The sequence below is a fragment of the Armigeres subalbatus genome, chromosome 3, assembly GCF_024139115.2.
Source record: "Armigeres subalbatus isolate Guangzhou_Male chromosome 3, GZ_Asu_2, whole genome shotgun sequence".
Taxonomy (NCBI): domain Eukaryota; kingdom Metazoa; phylum Arthropoda; class Insecta; order Diptera; family Culicidae; genus Armigeres; species Armigeres subalbatus.
The window spans coordinates 20,651,967-20,671,203 of record NC_085141.1 but is presented as its reverse complement, the minus strand read 5'-3'; the positions used below and the strand labels follow the sequence as shown (position 1 = coordinate 20,671,203).

Sequence of the window (19,237 nt, the reverse complement as noted above, 5' to 3'; positions counted from 1 at the left end):
AAAGAAATTAAAAAAACAATATAGCCTATTGTATACCGTACAGCATATGGTAATTCAATTGTTTACACTATATTGCACCAATGGTACAGTTGTGATTCGCTGGTTGGGATCTTAATAAATATTTACCATGCACACCCGGTAATATGACCGTTTTTAATCTGAACACTTTTTAATTTGAACCCCGTTCGTTTAAACATCGTTCAAATTACTGTGTATGCGAGTCATCGCTAGAACGTCGCTGGACCGTCACGTTGTTGGGTAGAGTGCCATTGTACCGCGGATGACAGGCGTTTCACCCTCCTGGTCACGTCGCTCAATCAATTGTATTGTCGATACAGATGAAATCAAGAACATGTATAAACTTGTCTCAACTACGTCGCTCGACTGAAACGTCGCTGGTCGCTGGTGACCATTTCCAGTAAAGTGCTCCAGCGACGCAGGCAAATTTAATGCGTCGGCGCAGCACCAAACTGGAAAGCGATCGCTGGTTGAGCGACGCGACGGTTCAGCGACGTTCCAGCGATGTCTCGCATAGACAATACACGTTCACTCAACTGGTTTCACACATGAATTTTCACTAAATGATGAACACATTGAAACATGGTGAATTTCCAGTTCCAAATATCAAAATTCAGATCGCTACATTCTTTTGAACTGCTTGAAGAATTATAATGCGAAACACGTTAGTATCACATGCAATTGTTCCACGCTTAATTCCAAGGGATTACACTTTGTACCTAAGCAGAAAATCAATGAATAACAAATGAAAATCAAAATATATTTTTATTGCTTTCTTAACAAGTTTGAAAATACATGCTATCAATTTCGGCAATGATGAATTTGTTCATACTGATACGCGGATCTGAAACGTGTTTTCCTTCATGACGATTTCGTATTCCACCATTATCAATATACCCTGAAAATGAGAATATGTTTGATAAATATTTTTAGAAACAATTCAGACTTGACCTCACCTTTCGTAAATATGCATACCCATTCTGAAGATGTTGAACCGAAATGGATGACAAGGGAAATTTAATTTTTAAGAATGTCGAAAATTGTTTCCAACTTCACCCAGGAGCTATTACAACTAGGCGCCATATTCCTGTTTTCGCCAATGCGTAAGCTGGTGGAACGAAGTTTAAAACACGTTATATTAAATAGTTTATGCTAGTGGCTCAAATTCAATAACATTTCTGCATAATCGAACGTGGATTGTTTATAAAAATGCTAGTGATGAAACACATTCAATGCACATGAAAAAGAACATTATCCAGCTTTCCACGCTCGGTAATGGCGGCTTGTCGGTGTGTAAAAATCAATCAGTCACTGTACTTTTTGACACTAGCTGGAGGAAAACTCACTGACGAAAAGGCCTTTTTTCCCTTCCCCTCACCCAGGAACGCCAGCGAGCTTTCCTCCAGCTAGTGTCAAACAGTACAGTGACCGATTGATTTTTACACAGCAGCAAGCCGCCATTACCGAGCGTGGAAAGCTGGATACAAGCGTGTAGAATATTTTCAGCAGTTTTCATCGCCGTTCAAACACTAACGACATCTGTTGATTTCAGTTAGTTAGGCAAATCACAAACCCTCGTGGGACACTTTCTGTGCTTCGTTTCCAGCTTTCTGATGGCGATAATCGGACCGAAAGAAAATGATTCGCCGAATCCGATAAACGCGGTGCTGCACACAGAAAAAAAACATTATTTTATCAAATATTGTGTACTTTATATTTGAAAAGTGTTGAGATTTTTTATCGGGCCTGAGAGTAAATTTAAAAGTTCTTTTTTTCAACCCGAAAGTTGTGGAATAGTCAAATCGCCAAAATGAGGAAACCGAGGAAACTGTTACTTGACAGTTACGAGAGCATGCGAGAGAAAGAGAGCAAAACATGTTTACATTTTTCACAATGTGAACAAAAATAGTTCGTTTATTTGCGTTTTTTCCCATGTTCGAAGCAAGTTTGAATTCCGGTAGAAGTAATGGTAACTCTCTTTCGATATATTAATTCAAAACTGTTGTTTAATTTGTACCTTATGATTTTCAGAAGCATGGACATTTGCATACTGTGTGGAAGTTGCTGTACGCCAGCTCGGTCCTTAAGTGATCAATATTCTGCCAGTGACCAAGATGATTCTGTACACTACTAAAAATCCACACATATTTATTGGCAAAAATCCATAGATTTAACTTATGATGTATATTGTACGCTTACTTGCTAGGTGGACACGGTCGGTTAGAGTAGCCGTTTGACCAAGTGTTCGTTAAAGTAGTCGCTAGAGTATTCGCTGTTGGTTTGAGCGAGACAAAGTAAACGTCAAAAAAATTCCAACCAGCAATCTGAGTGAAAGAGCGAATATTTGTTTAAGGCTGGTTTACAGTTCGGAAAACGTGTCCCGGGATTTGGTCTTCCATGTAATTTGAATGGGAGCGGGATTTGCGTTTCCCGTGACAGGAGCAGAAGTCTACACGAAAAAATATTTTCCTGAAGTGTAAACCCAATCGCGGGAAAAGTGTAGGGTTTAAAATCCCATATGTAGAGATGCAAATCCCGCGGGGAAACAATTCCGTTTGAATTGATTCCGCACGAGAAATATGTAATCTATGACGGAAATTTATTATGGGAAGAATTTAGTATCCACTTCACTAAATTCTTCCCATGTGAAAAGTGAAAAGTGAGAAATGTGAGAAGTGCGAGAAATGAAAAAATGAGTAAGTAAGCAATGAGCAATGAGCAGTGAGAATAAGAAGTAAGAAGTGTACAATTAGAAGTAAGAGTTGAGTAGTGAGAAATGAGTGGCGTAATGAGTAGTGAGAATGAGGCGCGAGAAGTGAAGAGTATGAAGTGAGTTATGAAGAGTGAGAAAACAAAAGTGAAAAGTGACTAATGAGAAGTGAGATGTGAAGAATGACCCAAGTAACACCAAGCATTACAATATTGCACATATATCAATCACAAATCGGCATGCTAAATGCTAATTGCATTAGATCTGTTTCAATGATGTGTTGTTGCATTTATTTATCAACTGTCAGACAACGATACTCTAAATCAGCAGTACGAATGCAGCGATGCATTACTGGTGCTTTATTTCAACATGCCAAAGCAATGAACCATTTATTCGGTCTTATAATTGCCCTTTTCCACTTTAAGTCAACTTTTGGGGCTGTGTTTTTTACAAGCATATATAGCTTCATGGTTACTTGGGGATAAGTGAAAAAATGAGTTGTGAGAAGTGAAATGAATAGTGAGAAGTGGGAATTGAGAATGAGAAGTAAAAAGAGTAAAGTGAGAAATGAGTACTAAGAAGTGAGAAGTGAAAAGTGAGCAGTGATAATTGAGGAATAGTGCATAGTGAGACTCGCTCTAACTCATTCTCACTCACTCGCTCTAACTCATTCTCACTCACTCGCTCTAACTCATTCTCACTCACTCGCTCTAACTCATTCTCACTCACTCGCTCTAATTCATTCTCACTCACTCGCTCTAACTCATTCTCACTCACTTTCTCTCACTCATTTACTCTCTCATCCACTCATTCAATCTCACCCATACACACATTCTCACTCACCCGCTCAATCTCACTCACTCACATTCACTAACTCTGGCTCATTCACTTACTCACTCTCACTCAATCACTCACTAACTCTTTCTCACTCACTCACTCTCTCATTCACGTACTTTCACACACTCATTCTCACTCACTCATTCAAACTCACACTCATTCTCACTTACTTACGTTCACGAATTCTCACTCACTCAATTTTACTCAATCACTCGTTCACTCACTCACTCACTTTGACTTACTCACCCACTCTCACTTACTCATTTTCACTCACTCGCTCACTCATTTCCTCTTTCTCTCCCACTTAATCGCTCTCTCACACTCATTCTCTCCCTTTCTCTCGCTATATCTCCCTCTTCTCGTTATTTTTCCACCTCTTGTATAAAGAAATCCGAACCAAAATTGAGTGAGTGAGAATTCGTGAACGTAAGTAAGTGAGAATGAGTGTGTGAGTTTGAATGAGTGAGTGAGAATGAGTGTGTGAAAGTACGTGAATGAGAGAGTGAGTGAGTGAGAAAGAGTTAGTGAGTGATTGAGTGAGAGTGAATAAGTGAGTGAGCCAGAGTTAGTGAATGTGAGTGGGTGAGATTGAGCGGGTGAGTGAGAATGTGTGTATGGGTGAGATTGAGTGAGTGGATGAGAAAGTGAATGAGTGAGAGAAAGTGAGCGAGAATGAGTTAGAGCAAGTGAGTGAGAATGAATTAGAGCGAGTGAGTGAGAATGAGTTAGAGCGATTGAGTGAGAATGAGTTAGAGCGAGTGAGTGAGAATGAGATAGAGCGAGTGAGTGAGAATGAGTTAGAGCGAGTGAGTGAGAATGAGTTAGAGCGAGTGAGTGAGAATGAGTTAGAGCGAGTCTCACTATGCACTATTCTTCAATTATCACTGCTCACTTTTCACTTCTCACTTCTTAGTACTCATTTCTCACTTTACTATTTTTACTTCTCATTCTCAATTCCCACTTCTCACTATTCATTTCACTTCTCATTCTTCACATCTCACTTCTCATTAGTCACTTTTCACTTTTGTTTTCTCACTCTTCATAACTCACTTCATACTCTTCACTTCTCGCGCCTCATTCTCACTACTCATTACGCCACTCATTTCTCACTACTCAACTCTTACTTCTAATTGTACACTTCTTACTTCTTATTCTCACTGCTCATTGCTCATTGAAAAGGAATTAGTGATCAACAATCAACTAAATAACTGAACGTTTGCCGCGACAAGTACCGTGAGAAATTTTATTAAACGGAACTCGCTCTCCTTAACGATGGTCTGGAGGGGAGGAAAAATGTGGCCTACCAGAAGATCCTGAGCAATTTTAGGTTTTTCAGCGAGCTTTGCCACTGACGATACGGAAGAGGGTTTACCATTGGCCGTCGTGCTGACATATTGCTGAACTGTGATGACTTGGGAGCTCGTCTGGATTTCAAGACTCAGATCACTATACAGAGATCTCGGCCATTAGTCCCGTGTTATTCGATAGACGAAAATAAAACAGAAAAATCAAAACCATTAGATAAAAATGGAAAAAAAATGCGAAAAATTGAAAATTCATAATTCCTGTACTTTCTATTGAAAATCACTTAATCTTTTATCACATTAATGGGAGCAGTGTGTATTAGAAAGAAATTCCATCACAGACAGTGAACAGTCTTAATCATACGGAATTAATTTTATTGCTCGAACTTTGCCGCAGGTTGTTAAGAGCATCATTATGGGGCACGAGTATTTAAATTTCCTGTGTTATGATGTCGTTTTAGTTTAGGTATGGATGGCGAGTTCGATTCTTGGTCCGGTATGGAATGTTTTCGGATAGGAAACAAGTTACAAAAGAAATGCAGAGTAAATAAAAAGAAGTTATTAGTTGTTGGATAAATACTAGGCATATAATAACACCACTATACTGGCTTTGGAAACAAAAAGTTATCGACTCCCACGGACAACTGCATTTCCTACCAATCTGAGCTCAATCGGGCAGTTAGAATCAACTTCCCAAGCGAAATTGTTTTAGGGCTGTATATTTTGGCTGAAAACCGTGAAAACTGAAAACCTCATATAAATTGCATATTAAATGCGCCAGCGTATGCAGTAGTTGATTGAACTGAAATTTACAGCAAACAATACCTACAATCAACTTATTACATGTAAAACTGAAAAATGTAATTAAATTATACTAAGGTCCGAAGTGGCAGTCATCTTTGCATAATGTCCTACGTAACAAGTCCCAACTGAAAAATAAAAAACAATAGGTCCTAAGTAACAAAACTGTTTATAAACCATCCGTACTTTATGAAAAATGCTAAACAAACATTATATTCGAATTCTACGACTGTTTTTACGTCTGAGAATCATTTAAAAACTGATATATTGTTTCTCTGTTAAAATAGGGAATATTTTTTTCATTCGAATTTTCATTTCTTGATTTCTCAGTTCGAAGTCAAAGTTAGTTAGGCCCATTTGAAATGTTCATCTAGATTTCATTTCGGTAAATTATAATAACGAACTGAGTCGGCAAACTTTATTCTTACTGAAATCTCGTTGAAATCTCGACGTGAATCGGTACTTCACACTGATTGCAATACCTCGGTAATCAGTGGCGTAGCCAGAAAATTGGTCTGGGGGGGGGGGTTTTGGGAACATTTTTTTTTCGAAAAAAAAAAATTTTCTTCTAAAAATGTTGTCTCTGGGGGGGGGGGGGCGGGTTTATGCCCAAAACCACCCCCCTGGCTACGCCACTGTCGGTAATACAATTTGCATACGCGATCGGTAAACTTGAAATCAGACGAATTTCGGTAAAGCTCATCTGTCAAAAATTGAACTTAGTTTTTCTACATCACACGTGTCTGAAGAAAAGGCAAAATAATTGAATTTGAAATATTTAATGTAAGTACACATAAATAGTCGCATAAATATATAAAAATTGCGATTAGAAGCAATTAATTTATTGCCTAAAACCATCAATCATTAATAAATAACTATTATTCTATTTTAGTGAATTTATAAATCTCCCGATATATTATCGAGGGAAGCGAGGCGCCACCAAGATTACCCATGAAGCATGTTCGCACCTAATTGAGGCAGTTGCTGGTTGTGCGAGACGTGATGTGTGTTTGAATTTAAAGAACCAGTTGGTTATTTTCTGAATCTCTGGTTATCTCCCCTTTAAGCGAGACGCCATTTGCATGCAATGAAGAGCTACAATGCGCATCCTTCCAAATATAAATTTGATGTAAAAATGGAAAGAACTTCCTCATTTCCTAGTCTTTCAACTCGATCGATAACATTCATGAAACGTGTGCTTAATCTTTAGTGAAAATTCAAGAAAAATATGTGAGTGGTATGATATTTATGTTAAAATAAACAGTATTATACTTAAGCGTGCTAACACTCGATATATTTGTGTTTGCATTTACTGATTTAATTCGAGAGAGAGAGAGAGAGTTTTTTTTTCTTCATTAAGGCTGTGAACCATTCCACCGATTCGTTTAACTTTTAGTTAAAATTTGACACTTCGATGGTTATTTTCCCATCGTGGTTAAAATTTTACTCCGAAGCCGACCCATTTGAGTTTTGACAGATTGATAGTTATTCGGAACGAAATGGATTTGGCGCCAATTTTCTCGTGAACAAAGTTTAACTATCGAACTGTCAAATCTAACCATGCTCCGGAGCAGGGTTATTTTTAACCACGGCGAAATAACCATCGAACTGTCAAATTTTAACTAAAAGTTAAACGAATCGGTGGAATGGTTCACAGCCTAAGGAGACTTGGCTCCTCGGCTGGCTCGTTTCCGTCTCGGGAAAGTTGCCTGTATCTGGAAAAAATCCAACTTCGGTATAAAAACTGACAAGCAGTCAATATCACTAACATGCTTTACTATGCTTTACTATACACTATTCAAAAGTTTACACTATATTGAGCCTATGGTACTTTATACCTGGGAGCTGCGGACTCGTTCGATTCTTATTTTCAAGATATTTTGCTTGACACCCACAAATTTCCTCTCAGTGTTCAATGTACACGCTACGATTTTCTCACATTGAATTATCATTATGTTTATCCTGTAAAAATTAATTTCAGAGATTTCGTCGATTTACTGAATTGCATAAATTATTGTGCCGATCGTAAAATTATATCATGCTGTTCACTTATTAAAACTTCTTGATAGGTTTGAAATGAGACCAAATAATTGAGTTTTGTTAGAAATGAACTATAATTAGTATGAGTGGATTTACACGTGTACACTACTAAAAATCCACACATATTTATCCAGCTTTCCACGCTCGGTAATGGCGGCTTATCGGTGTATAAAAATCAATTGGTCACTGTACTGTTTGACACTAGCTGGAGGAAAGCCCACTGGCGTTCCTGGGTGAGGGGAAGGGAAAAAAGGCCTTTTCGACAGTGAGTTTTCCTCCAGTTAGTGTCAAACAGTACAGCGACCGATTGATTTTTACACACCGACAAGCCGCCATTACCGAACGTGGAAAGCTGGATTGGCAAAAATCCATAGATTTAACTTATGATGTATATCAGCGCACACATAACCATTCTCCACGCGAACTACTTATAAAATATATATCCAAATAAACTTTATGTGTGGTCTCGAATTAGCAATTCTCGCTTAACTTTTCAAAAGGACCTAAGTAACATTTTTTTCATGAATTTATTTGAATAGTGCAATCAACAGAAAAACATGAAAGCTTTTGATTGCAGTACTTAAATTAAATCATGAAAAAAATGTTACTTAGGTCCTTTTGAAAAGTTAAGCGAGAATTATTTAATTTATGTGTGGTTCTATATCGATTATTGTTAGAATAGTAAGCCATGAATTAGTAATACTATAGATCGAATAAAAAAACCTTCAGTTGCTTTCAGTATTAGCTATGAACCAGACGTGTTTCATTTCTATTAGGTTATGAGGCCCAGTCACGTTGCCCATAGCAACGGATAAACAGAAGCACATTTTTTTTTTTCAAGTCTGTATAGTTTGTGAAGTGTCTGAAGCGGAAAAATGCCAAGAAATCGAAATTCGAATGGAGTTGGCGGTGAAGGCGTCGTCTCATCAAGAAATGGAGTCGGAAATGTTCCAGGCGGAAGCGGGATTTCTTTACCAGCAACGGAACGGCTTCGAGGGAGAGAAAATTACAGCTCGTGGGCCTTTGCAACAAAGATGCTCCTTATACGTGAAGGAACATGGGACGCCGTAACTCGGGAAGCGGAAGATCCTGCAGATGCAGTTTCGCTTCGAGCACTTGCGACCATCTGCCTCAGTATTGAGCCAGTAAATTACAGTCTGGTGCAGAGCGCAGAAACTGCAAAGGTGGCGTGGACAAATTTGAAAAATGCTTTTCAAGATGATGGAATGACCCGTCGAATTGGCTTACTGCGGACACTAACCAGCATACGGCTAGCAGAGTGCAGTTCCGTGGAGGAGTATGTAAGCCAAATGATGTCCACAAGCCATAAGCTCTCTGAAGTTGGGTTCAAGGTTGACGACACGTGGTTGGCGAGTCTTCTTCTAATGGGTCTACCAGAGATGTACGAACCCATGATAATGGGCCTGGAGGCGTCGGGGACCCGGATAACTGCAGATGCTGTTAAAGCTAAAATCCTCCAAGACGTGAAGATGAGTAGTGTGGTCAAATCCAGTTCCTGTGACGGGGCATTTTTCAGTCAACCAAACAAGTCCAAATCCAAGGAGAAAGCATCAGTGAAATGTTTCAAATGCAGGCGGTTGGGACACTACGCATCGGAGTGTCAGAAGCGAGAAGCGAGTGACAGGAAGGAGAAGAAAACATGCAAGCAAGCAGCATTCAGTGTACGTGATAATCACGCGGGTGCAAGCAATGCGTGGATTTTCGACTCAGGAGCAACGTCCCACATGTGTCGCGATAAAATGATGTTAGAAGGAGTTACTACAGTTTCGAAGCATATCAACGTGGCAAACAATTCAGAATCTCCGGTGATTGCAACTGGAACAGTGAAGCTTGCGGCTAATGTGGCAGGTAATCCGAGCAATTTGACAATGAACAATGTCCTGTGCATTCCGGACCTGGCGCTCAACCTGCTGTCCGTGAGTAAAATTTGCAGCAATGGATATCGAGTAATATTCACGAAGAATGCATGTGAAGTGCGATCAAAACCAATGAGCTGGTCGCTGTTGGAAGACAGGCAGATGGTCTATACAAGCTATGCATGGTTAACGAACAAGTCACATGTGCAGCGAAGGAAACAGATGATATGGTGTTGTGGCACCGACGGATGGGCCATTTAAGTCATCAAAGTCTTCAACAACTGCGTGGTATGGCTGATGGTATTCGTTTCCGTGATGAGATTATTCCCCCGTGTACCATTTGCCTAAAAGGAAAACATCATCGTCAACCATTCAAGAACAAAGGCACAAGGGCAAGCGAAGTTCTGGAACTGATACATTCAGATTTATGCGGACCCATGGAGAATGCATCGATAGGCGAAAGTAGATATTTTTTAACGTTTATAGACGACGCCAGCAGAAAGGTGTTCATCTATTTTCTCAAATCGAAGAAGCAAGTTTTGGACTGTTTCAAGAATTTTAAAGTCTATGCTGAGAATCAAACTGGGAAGCGAATCAAGCGGCTTCGAACGGATAATGGTCTGGAATACGTGAACAAGGACATGGAACGTTTCTTGTGCAATTCCGGAATACACCATGAAACAACGGTACCCTATAATCCAGAACAAAATGGCCTGGCTGAGCGGATGAATCGAACAGTGGTGGAAAAAGCACGATGCTTGCTGTTTGATGCTGCGTTGGAAAAGCGTAGCAACGTCGGTTCATTTGATCAACCGTTCGCCGACAAAAGGGCTAACTGTGACTCCAGAAGAAAAATTCAGCGGCAAGAAACCAGACCTTTCAGGACTGCGAGTTTTTGGCGCGAAAGTTATGTGCTATATTCCGAAAGTCAGACGGCAGAAATGGGATTCAAAATCTGAACCGGGAATCTTTGTCGGATATGCAGTTCAGGCAAAGGGTTTACGAGTCTACGTTCCGCGGACGAAGAAAGTTATCGTTAGTCGAGATGTCATCTTCTTATCAGAGGCAGCAGAGATTCCAGTTCAAGCTGAATCAAGCGATGGGGCTAACATCAGATGGATGCAGTTTGAATGCAATGATCCAGTTAATCTTGATCAAGGCGGAGAAGAAATAGTGTGTAACCCATCAGATCGGAACACTGACAATGAGCTTATCAGCGAAGACGAATCAAGCATTGAAGGCAGCATTGTTGAAACGGACTATAGCAGTGCAAATGAAACAATTATTACATTGTCATCTCCTGCGCTCCCTCCGCAACAAGAGGATCCACCAAGTGTGGTCAGGCGCAGCGCGAGGGAGCGCATACATCCAGGCAAGTATATTGACTTTGACATGACTTGCAGTATTCTCCCTCAAAGTATTACGCGTCCACAGGTAATCGTTGAGCCACAATCATACGTCGAAGCTATAAAATGCAGCAATCGAGAGCAATGGCAGGAAGCAATGGCAGAGGAGTACGAATCTCTGAAGAATAACAACACATGGGAACTGACCAATCTTCCACAAGGGCGAAAGGCGCTAAAGTGCAAGTGGGTCTTCAAAATGAAGACAAATGCTGACCGATCCGTGCAGCGTTATAAAGCTCGATTAGTCATCAAGGGCTTTTCGCAGGTGCAAGGTATCGACTACAATGAGACATATTCCCCGGTGGTGAGATATGCCAGTCTCCGTTACCTGATAGCGTTAGCTGCCCAAATGAACCTCAGCATTCATCAGCTGGATGCAGTCAGTGCCTTCCTTCAAGGCAATTTAACGGATGAGGAAATATACATGGAGCAGCCCGAAGGGTTTGTGGACGAGAAGTATCCAAGGAAAGTGTGTCGTTTGCGGAAGGCACTATACGGTCTGAAGCAGGCCAGCCGAGTATGGAATGGGAAACTGGATTCGGAATTGAAGAAAATTGGTCTGAAGCGTTCCAATTTTGATCCATGTGTATACTTCAAAGTCGATGGTGATAACGTCATAATCATTGCCGTCTACGTTGATGATTTTTTGATATTTTCCAATGTACCAAAATGGGTAGAACATGTTAGAGAACAGCTTATGTCGAAGTTTAACATGAAGGATCTTGGAGAAGCAGAATATGTTTTGGGTATGCGAATCACCCGTGTCAATGACGCGATCATGTTGGACCAACAGCGATACATCGAAGAATTATTGGAGCGTTTCAACATGGTCGATTGCAATACGGTATCAACACCATTCGATGCAAACCAGCGATTGACGAAGAAAATGTGTCCGGAAAATGATAGCGATAAGCAGCGAATGGCATCTGTACCGTTTCGAGAGTTGGTAGGAGGCCTTCAATTCGTGGCGCAATGTACTCGGCCTGATATTGCGTATGCCGTGAACTCCGTAAGCAGCTTTAGCAATGATCCCGGAGAAGCGCACTGGACGGCGGCCAAGAGGATCTTACGTTACCTGAAAGGAACAAAGTTGATGAAACTTGTTTATACGAGACGAGATGGAGCGTTCGAAGGATTTAGTGATGCTGATTGGGGTAACGACCCTGATTCAAGGCGTTCTATTACTGGCTACGTTTTTCAGCTAGCTGGTGGATCGATATCATGGAGCTGTCGTAAGCAACAAACCGTTGCGCTATCGACCACTGAAGCAGAATATATGGCTACATCCGCTGCAACACAAGAAGCATTGTGGTGGCGGGGTTTCCGGAACGAGTTGTTTGGTGTTCAACTACCAGTGAAAATAAGCTGTGACAACCGCAGTGCGATTTTCTTGGCAGAAAAGAAATAGGATATTCCCCGCAGTAAGCACATCGACTTGCGACATCACTTTGTGAGGGAACAAGTTGAGATGAAAACTGTTCTACTGCAACACGTAGAATCTAATCAACAAAAAGCGGACGTCTTTACAAAACCGATCACAGGACGGAAGTTTTTGGAAGCTATTGAAGCCCTAGGAGTTATTCAAATTCATGTTTAAGAGGGGGATGTTAGAATAGTAAGCCATGAATTAGTAATACTATAGATCGAATAAAAAAACCTTCAGTTGCTTTCAGTATTAGCTATGAACCAGACGTGTTTCATTTCTATTAATTATATTAAGGTGGAGCTATTGCAAAAATTTATAACGGCGACACATATATCTTATATAGATATTTTTGGCAGTGTACTCTCTCGGCTGCGCTCAGAATGCTCAAAAACTCTCTCGATGCGATGGATACTTTTTGACAGCTTGCTTTGGAGATTTTTTGACAATCGTTTTGACTCTATCCGCAGCTCCCAGCTTTATACGGGCATATACGACATATTCTCGAAGCACTCTAGAAATCTGGCTATAAATTAACCGATCATCGGGTTATGTAAGGTAAGCGTGTACAGTGTTACAATTTCCAACTTTCGGCACAAAAGCTAGCGGTAAAGGCGGCAAAGTGAACAAGACGAAAAATTTATTTTTGTCGACAAATCTTCAGCTTCAGTGTTGATGCTTGTGTCAATCAATCGTGTCGGCTGAGTTCGCTGTTCACAAATTTCAAAAACTTAATTCTCTTTGAAGTATTATTTTAAAAGGTAAAATTTGCGTTGCACGTTTTTCACACACTAACTTTATATATGAATAAAAAGGTTCAGTGTTTACTTACAGATATGCCGCGATCATACTCACGATCATCATCTCGGTCTCGGAAACATTCTCGTCGACGGTCTCGATCGATATCGCGCGACAGGGATAAATACTCTAGTCGCAGCGACTACGATAGATACCGGCGAAACGATGATATGCGCTCATCAACATCTCGTTCGACAACGTCCGTAACATCTTCCTCGCGAAGTGGAAGCCATCACACCAGTCAAAGACACAATCACCGTGATCATCGCCATCACAAAAAATCCTCCAGTGGTGGAGACTACCGCCGACGTAGCCGATCGAAAGAACGGGAACGCCAGCGGAAACGTTCTAGCTCGAGAGAAAAATATTCTAAGAAACGAGATGACTCCAGCAGTTCGTCCAGCAGCAGCAGTAGCAGCAGCGCAAGTAGTTCTGGAAGTTCCAGTTCTTCCAGTAGATCGAATTCTTCCACTCCGAAAAAATCGACGGAACAAGAAAATCAGAAGGAATTTGTGTTCAAATCGATGGAAGAAAAATTTGAAACTGTGCCGGACAACAATGTAGATGTTTTGGAAAAATTAAACGCTGATGAATTTGTTCCTAAGGCTTTTGTGTCGACGAAAAAAACGACTATTCATCAGGCTGGTGGAAACATTGTTATCGATCTGGCTGCACAAACGATCAAAGTGCCTAAAGCGGAAGAGGAGCAAGCTGAGGATCCACTGTTTCATCCCAATGTAAGATTTTATTATTGTTAACCTTGAACTGAATATTTTCGAACAAATCCGATTCGTTCGAATGAATTCCGCATTTGATTTAGCAAGCGTAAACGAGAATTCGTATTCTTTTTTACAGCAACAAAACCTAATGACGGAATGATTTGCTCGAATCGGATTCGTTCAAAAGTATCGGTCGTCCGTAAACAAGAGTACGGATGAAAATTGATGAGGAGTTTGTAGGAATTGCTACTTATAACTTTGCAGATACTTAGTTAGAGGCGATTCATATATGACGTCCACTATTTTTTTAGATTTCTTGACTCTCCTCCCCCTTCGTTTATGGTTTACGTTTATGGTTACGAACTAGTATATGTACTGTCACACAATCTTACACCTCCTTTCTCTTCAAAAACCTGTGCCTTATTTCAAACTGAAATGCAAGGTTGTCTACTCGGCTTTTTAATAATGTTATAATTCCGTAGGCTGATGGACTCGCCAGGCTACGAATTGAATAACAAGTTATTCAATTATTATCATTATCTTTATTATGGAGTGTTCTGCCAATGGCTGGTTCTTCTCTTATTCATACAAGAGTACACAATGTCATCAAATTGCCGATCAAAATTTTGAAAGCACATATAATGAACATAGTTTTTTTTCGTCTTATTTCTATTTTCAGTACTTTGGAAACGACGACGAACGCATGACCAGATGGATTCGGAAATTACTATTCATGAGACAAAATTCTTGAATTTGAATAAACATGTAATAAGCTTATCCTAAACTACTTCTTACAATTCACTTCAAAATATATCTGATCCCGTCTTTCTCGCTTTTACCCAGGCCTCATCGGGGGTCAGTTGTTCCGCCTCGGATGGTTCCTTCGAAGTTCCATCTTCGTTTAAATTGCCAGATTTGAAATCGTCTATTACCTTCTGGGCATAAATGGCATTGAAGAGGTCTTGACTCGTGAACTCCGACTGGATAACATTCGGTGCCCGGTAGGAAACGTACGGTTTAAACTTGCAGCCTTCCAAATTGGGCACAATCAACTCGGGGATTTTTTCCGCAATTTCATAATACTTTCCTTCACGGGTCACTCCTGTGTCTCGCACCCCTCGTTTATCGATCGGCATGTCCGGATACTGGTCCGGATTAGCGGCTCGAAGTTGCTTGAAAATACGCGGGCCCCGTTTGTTGTACAGTAGGAACTTCCGGAAGTTGTGCTTACCTGTTACGGTAGCTGTTGTACTGATCCCTCGTTTGATAATGTTCGACATTTTATGCTGCTATGAAATGATTTTTGAAATATTTATAATGTTTTATTTTCGTAGCACAAATGGCTCGCGCTTCCGCGATGTTTGACAGATGACGTAACAAAATGACTGATGTCGACTTCGACCATCCGCAGGGATTTCTCGTTTTACCGACACTTCCTATATTTTTTTTATTCGGGATCTGCAGTTTTGTTTGTTTCTTTCCTACCATTTTTTTCTCCGTGCTCGAACAGCTGTGAAACGTGTGAAACACAATAACAATGCAGTCTAAATGTTTTTAGATTGAAACTATTTTTTTATGAATTAGTATATTATAGTATAGTAATATTAATAATTAGGAACTGTTTATAGACATTAAATATAAACAAGCCATCAATATGTTGAACTACTCTTTGAGAAAATCATTGTTTAATCGTAAATTATGTAATGCTATACGGTTTCGCAGTATTTTTTGTGTATCAAGTGTTAAGGATTTAACGAATGGGAAACATCAAGAAGGAGACCAGATAAACGTTAAAGTAGGTAACATTTACTATTACTATTTTATAAATTTGGTTTAATGACAAACTTTTCAACAGGGATGGATCAAATCAGTGCGAAAACTTAAGGAGCATGTATTTTTGGAAATGAACGATGGTTCCTGTAGCAAGAATCTGCAATTGGTGGTTAGTAAAACTCAGCTGAAACAAGCTGCCTATGGATCGTCAATAAGCGCTGCTGGCAGGCTAGGATTAACGCCCCGGAATCAACTTGAACTCAAAGTTGATCACTTTCAAGAACTTGGCGATTGCCCTCTCTCGGAGGGATATCCTTTCTACCCCAAAAAAACCTACTCTCCTGACTACGTTCGTAACCATCTTCATCTGAGGCCCCAGACGTCTTCCTTTGCATCGACCCTACGTGTACGACACCACGTAATGAAATGCTTTAACAATTACCTCGATCGGGAAGGATTCATCCAGATCCACACGCCTGTTATTACATCGAACGATTGTGAAGGGGCGGGTGAGGCTTTCCTGGTACGACCGGCCAATTTGGAACTGCTAAAAAATATGGCCAAAAAGGACACCCCTCCCGATCATGCGTATTTTGATCAACCGGCCTATCTGACCGTTTCCGGCCAACTTCACTTGGAAGCGATGAGCCATGGCTTGGGCAAAGTGTACACCTTCGGTCCCACATTCCGAGCGGAGAATTCCAAATCGCCCATTCATTTAAGCGAATTTTACATGCTGGAGCTTGAGGAAGCATTTATGGATTCTTTGGATGAACTTGCTGAACGAATCGAATCGATTCTGAAATATGTTACCAAATCCATTTTGGACGCGGCGGCGGATGATCTCACTGTCGTGAGAAAGCTGAACACCGAGAGTTCACTTGACGAAAGCTTTTCCTGGTTAAATAAGCCATGGCCAAGAATTACTTTTCGGGAAGCCATTCATGTTTTGGAGGAAAATAGATCCAAGCTCAAATCGGCCGTTCGACCTGATGAAGGCATAAATAAGGAACAGGAATTGTTTCTTGTGAGTCATTATCAGGGTCCGGTGTTTGTGATAAACTGGCCAAAAGCCATCAAGTCGTTTTATATGCGCGAAAATCTCACCGATGCCGGATTTGTAGATGCGTTGGATTTGTTGGTACCGCACGTAGGAGAGCTGGTAGGCGGAAGCGTGCGAGAGGATGATTATCACAAACTGGAGGCAAAACTTCCGGATCCAGTAGCGTTGCGGTGGTACTTGGAGTTGCGCAAGTTCGGATCCGTAACATCGGCTGGTTTCGGACTTGGACTGGAGCGATATCTTTGCTGGATTTTAAATGTGCACAGTATCAGAGATGTGATACCGTTCCCGCGGTGGGCACATAATTGCGGTATGTAAGTGAAAACCGACATCGAATATAGCTCGCTTTATGCAACTGTATGTTTCAATAGTATCCGAACGTCCGACGAGGTTGAACCGAATTAATGTATGTGGGTCATTCCATACGAAGTGTCCGAACCACTTTCAGTTGATTTAGACCGATTTGAATCAAATTTCGTAAATTCGTTTATCTATCGAATATATTCATTTATTTAGTCGACATCTAAACAGATAACACTGAATCAACAATTCGACGCCACAATACCTACACGGTTCGAGGCCGCATCTCTCCATCCTCGAATGCGCCCCACGGTCGCCAAATCGTTTTGCACCTCGTCTGCCCACGCTGCTCGCTGCGCTCCACACCGTCCCGTACCTGCCGGATCGGAAGCGAACACCATCTTTGCAGGGTTGCTGTCCGGCATTCTTGCAACATGCCTTGCCCACCGTGCACTTCCGGCTTAAGCCTATTAGCGTCTTGTACATAACACATTTGGTGCACAGTTTTGCACACCATCCACCGTTGCTTTGATCAGTCTGGTAAGCTTCCCAGTCCATAATTTTCCATAGCTCTACGCGGTCTGTACTGTCGTATGCCGCCTTGAAATCAATGAATAGATGATACACAGAGAAACAGACGTCTCACTTGGAACAAAATACAATCAAAATCATTGTTGCGGAAACTTTGTCGCCCAATGCTAAAATCACTGTGTGTGGCCAAGCGGCAACCAGATGGCGGTAGTGAGCAAACGTCAAACACAAGTGAAACCGATGGAAGCGCCATCGGTGGCCGATTGACCAGCTACAAAAATTTAAATCAATCGTTAAAAAGGTGAACTATGGAACATGTGTTGAGTTAGACGTCTGTTTGTCTGTGGATGGTGCGTTGGGACCTGGCATTTTTGAAGGATTTGCCGTACAGTAAAGATCTGGTCCGTTGTCGAGCGGCCGTCAACGAAGCCGGCTTGATAACTTCCAACGAACTCATTCACTAATGGTGACAGACAACGGAAGATGATCTGGGATATCACTTTGTTTGTAGGCGGCGTTATAGATGGTGATCGCTCGAAACTTGTCACACTCAAGCTTGTCGCCTTTCTTGTAGCTGGGGTATATAACCCCTTCCTTCCACTCCTCTGGTAGCTGTTCAGTTTCCCAGATTCTGACTATCAGTTTGTGCAGGCAAGTGGCCAGCTTCTCCGAGCCCATCTTGATGAGCTCAGCTCCGATACCATCCTTACCAGCTGCTTTATTGGTCTTTACCTGTTGGATCGCATCCTTAACTTCCCTCAAGGAGGGGGCTGGTTGGCTTCCATCGTCCGCTGAACTGACTTGACTTTCACTTCCTGTACTCTCAGCGCCATTTGAATGTTCCTCGTAGTGCTGCTTACACCTTTCGAGCACCACACGTTCGTCCGCCAGGATGCTCCCGCTGGGCTGAAAGCCTCTTTAATAAAGAAGAAAAACAAAGGATGCTCCCATCCTTATCCCTGCACATTTCGCCTCGCGGCACGAAGTCTTTGCGGGATGCGTTGAGCTTCTGATAGAACTTGCGTGTTTCTTGAGAACGGCGCAGCTGTTCTATCACCCCGTACTCCGGTTCCAGGCGGCGTTTCTTCTGAAAAACGCGGGTCTGCTGTCTCCGCTTCCGTCTATAACGTTCCACGTTCTGCTGGGTACCTTGCTGCAGTGCGACCGCCCGCGCTACGTCCTTCTCCTCCAGAATCTGTCTGCACTCTTCGTCGACGTTGTTTTCGCTGCGTCGTTAATGGCTGCTTTGACTGTATTCCAGCAGTCCTCGAGAGGGGCCTCATCGAGCTCACCTCTTCCGGCAACGCTGCCTCGAGATGCTGCGCGTATGCAGTGGCGACATCAGATTGCTTCAATAGCTCTAGGTCGTACCGCGGCGATTATCGGTACCGAACATTGTTGATGACGGATAGTTTTGGGCGCAGTTTAACCATCACCAGATAATGGTCAGAGTTGATGTTAGCGCCACGATATGTCCTGACGTCGATAATGTCGGAGAAGTGCCGTTCATCAATCAGAACGTGGTCGATTTGTGGTTCTGTCTGCAGTGGTGATCTCCAGGTGTACCGATACTGAAGGCTATGTTGGTGCTGCAAATGGCCATATTGTTGGAGGCGGCGAAATCAATTAGCCGTAGG

The 19,237-nt window shown here is 41.6% G+C and overlaps 3 protein-coding genes across 5 annotated transcripts; 2 read left to right on the top strand and 1 right to left on the bottom strand.

Annotated features, from left to right (window-relative positions):
- Window positions 1-13,029: 13,029 nt before the first annotated feature.
- Window positions 13,030-14,717, top strand: LOC134226746 (uncharacterized protein DDB_G0271670). Of its 3 annotated transcripts, none has more exons than XM_062707712.1 (3): window positions 13,030-13,177; window positions 13,238-13,951; window positions 14,613-14,717. In XM_062707712.1, exons 2-3 carry the CDS (start codon window positions 13,253-13,255, stop codon window positions 14,682-14,684), a joined length of 771 nt encoding a protein of 256 aa, XP_062563696.1. In that variant the 5' UTR covers window positions 13,030-13,177; window positions 13,238-13,252; the 3' UTR covers window positions 14,685-14,717. The 3 variants fall into 3 exon arrangements, with proteins under 3 accessions (XP_062563696.1, XP_062563697.1, XP_062563698.1); XM_062707713.1 differs by having other exon boundaries at window positions 13,031-13,177; window positions 13,251-13,951; XM_062707714.1 differs by having other exon boundaries at window positions 13,034-13,177; window positions 13,232-13,951.
- Window positions 14,678-15,326, bottom strand: LOC134226747 (large ribosomal subunit protein mL41). The gene has a single exon (XM_062707715.1). It carries the CDS (start codon window positions 15,211-15,213, stop codon window positions 14,737-14,739), a length of 477 nt encoding a protein of 158 aa, XP_062563699.1. The 5' UTR covers window positions 15,214-15,326; the 3' UTR covers window positions 14,678-14,736.
- Window positions 15,327-15,437: 111 nt separating this feature from the next.
- Window positions 15,438-17,124, top strand: LOC134226745 (probable asparagine--tRNA ligase, mitochondrial). Its single transcript, XM_062707710.1, has 2 exons — window positions 15,438-15,728; window positions 15,789-17,124. The coding sequence occupies exons 1-2, from the start codon at window positions 15,588-15,590 to the stop codon at window positions 17,085-17,087; spliced, it is 1,440 nt and encodes a 479-aa protein (XP_062563694.1). The 5' UTR covers window positions 15,438-15,587; the 3' UTR covers window positions 17,088-17,124.
- Window positions 17,125-19,237: the final 2,113 nt, after the last annotated feature.

Bases quoted from the DNA above. Each gene is read 5' to 3' on its own strand.
- LOC134226746 (XM_062707712.1), top strand. From the start codon at position 13,253: ATGCCGCGATCATACTCACGATCATCATCTCGGTCTCGGAAACATTCT. The intron at 13,952-14,612 runs GTAAGATTTTAT...TTCTATTTTCAG, and splicing joins ATCCACTGTTTCATCCCAAT to TACTTTGGAAACGACGACGA.
- LOC134226747 (XM_062707715.1), bottom strand. From the start codon at position 15,213: ATGTCGAACATTATCAAACGAGGGATCAGTACAACAGCTACCGTAACA.
- LOC134226745 (XM_062707710.1), top strand. From the start codon at position 15,588: ATGTTGAACTACTCTTTGAGAAAATCATTGTTTAATCGTAAATTATGT. The intron at 15,729-15,788 runs GTAGGTAACATT...ACTTTTCAACAG, and splicing joins GAGACCAGATAAACGTTAAA to GGATGGATCAAATCAGTGCG.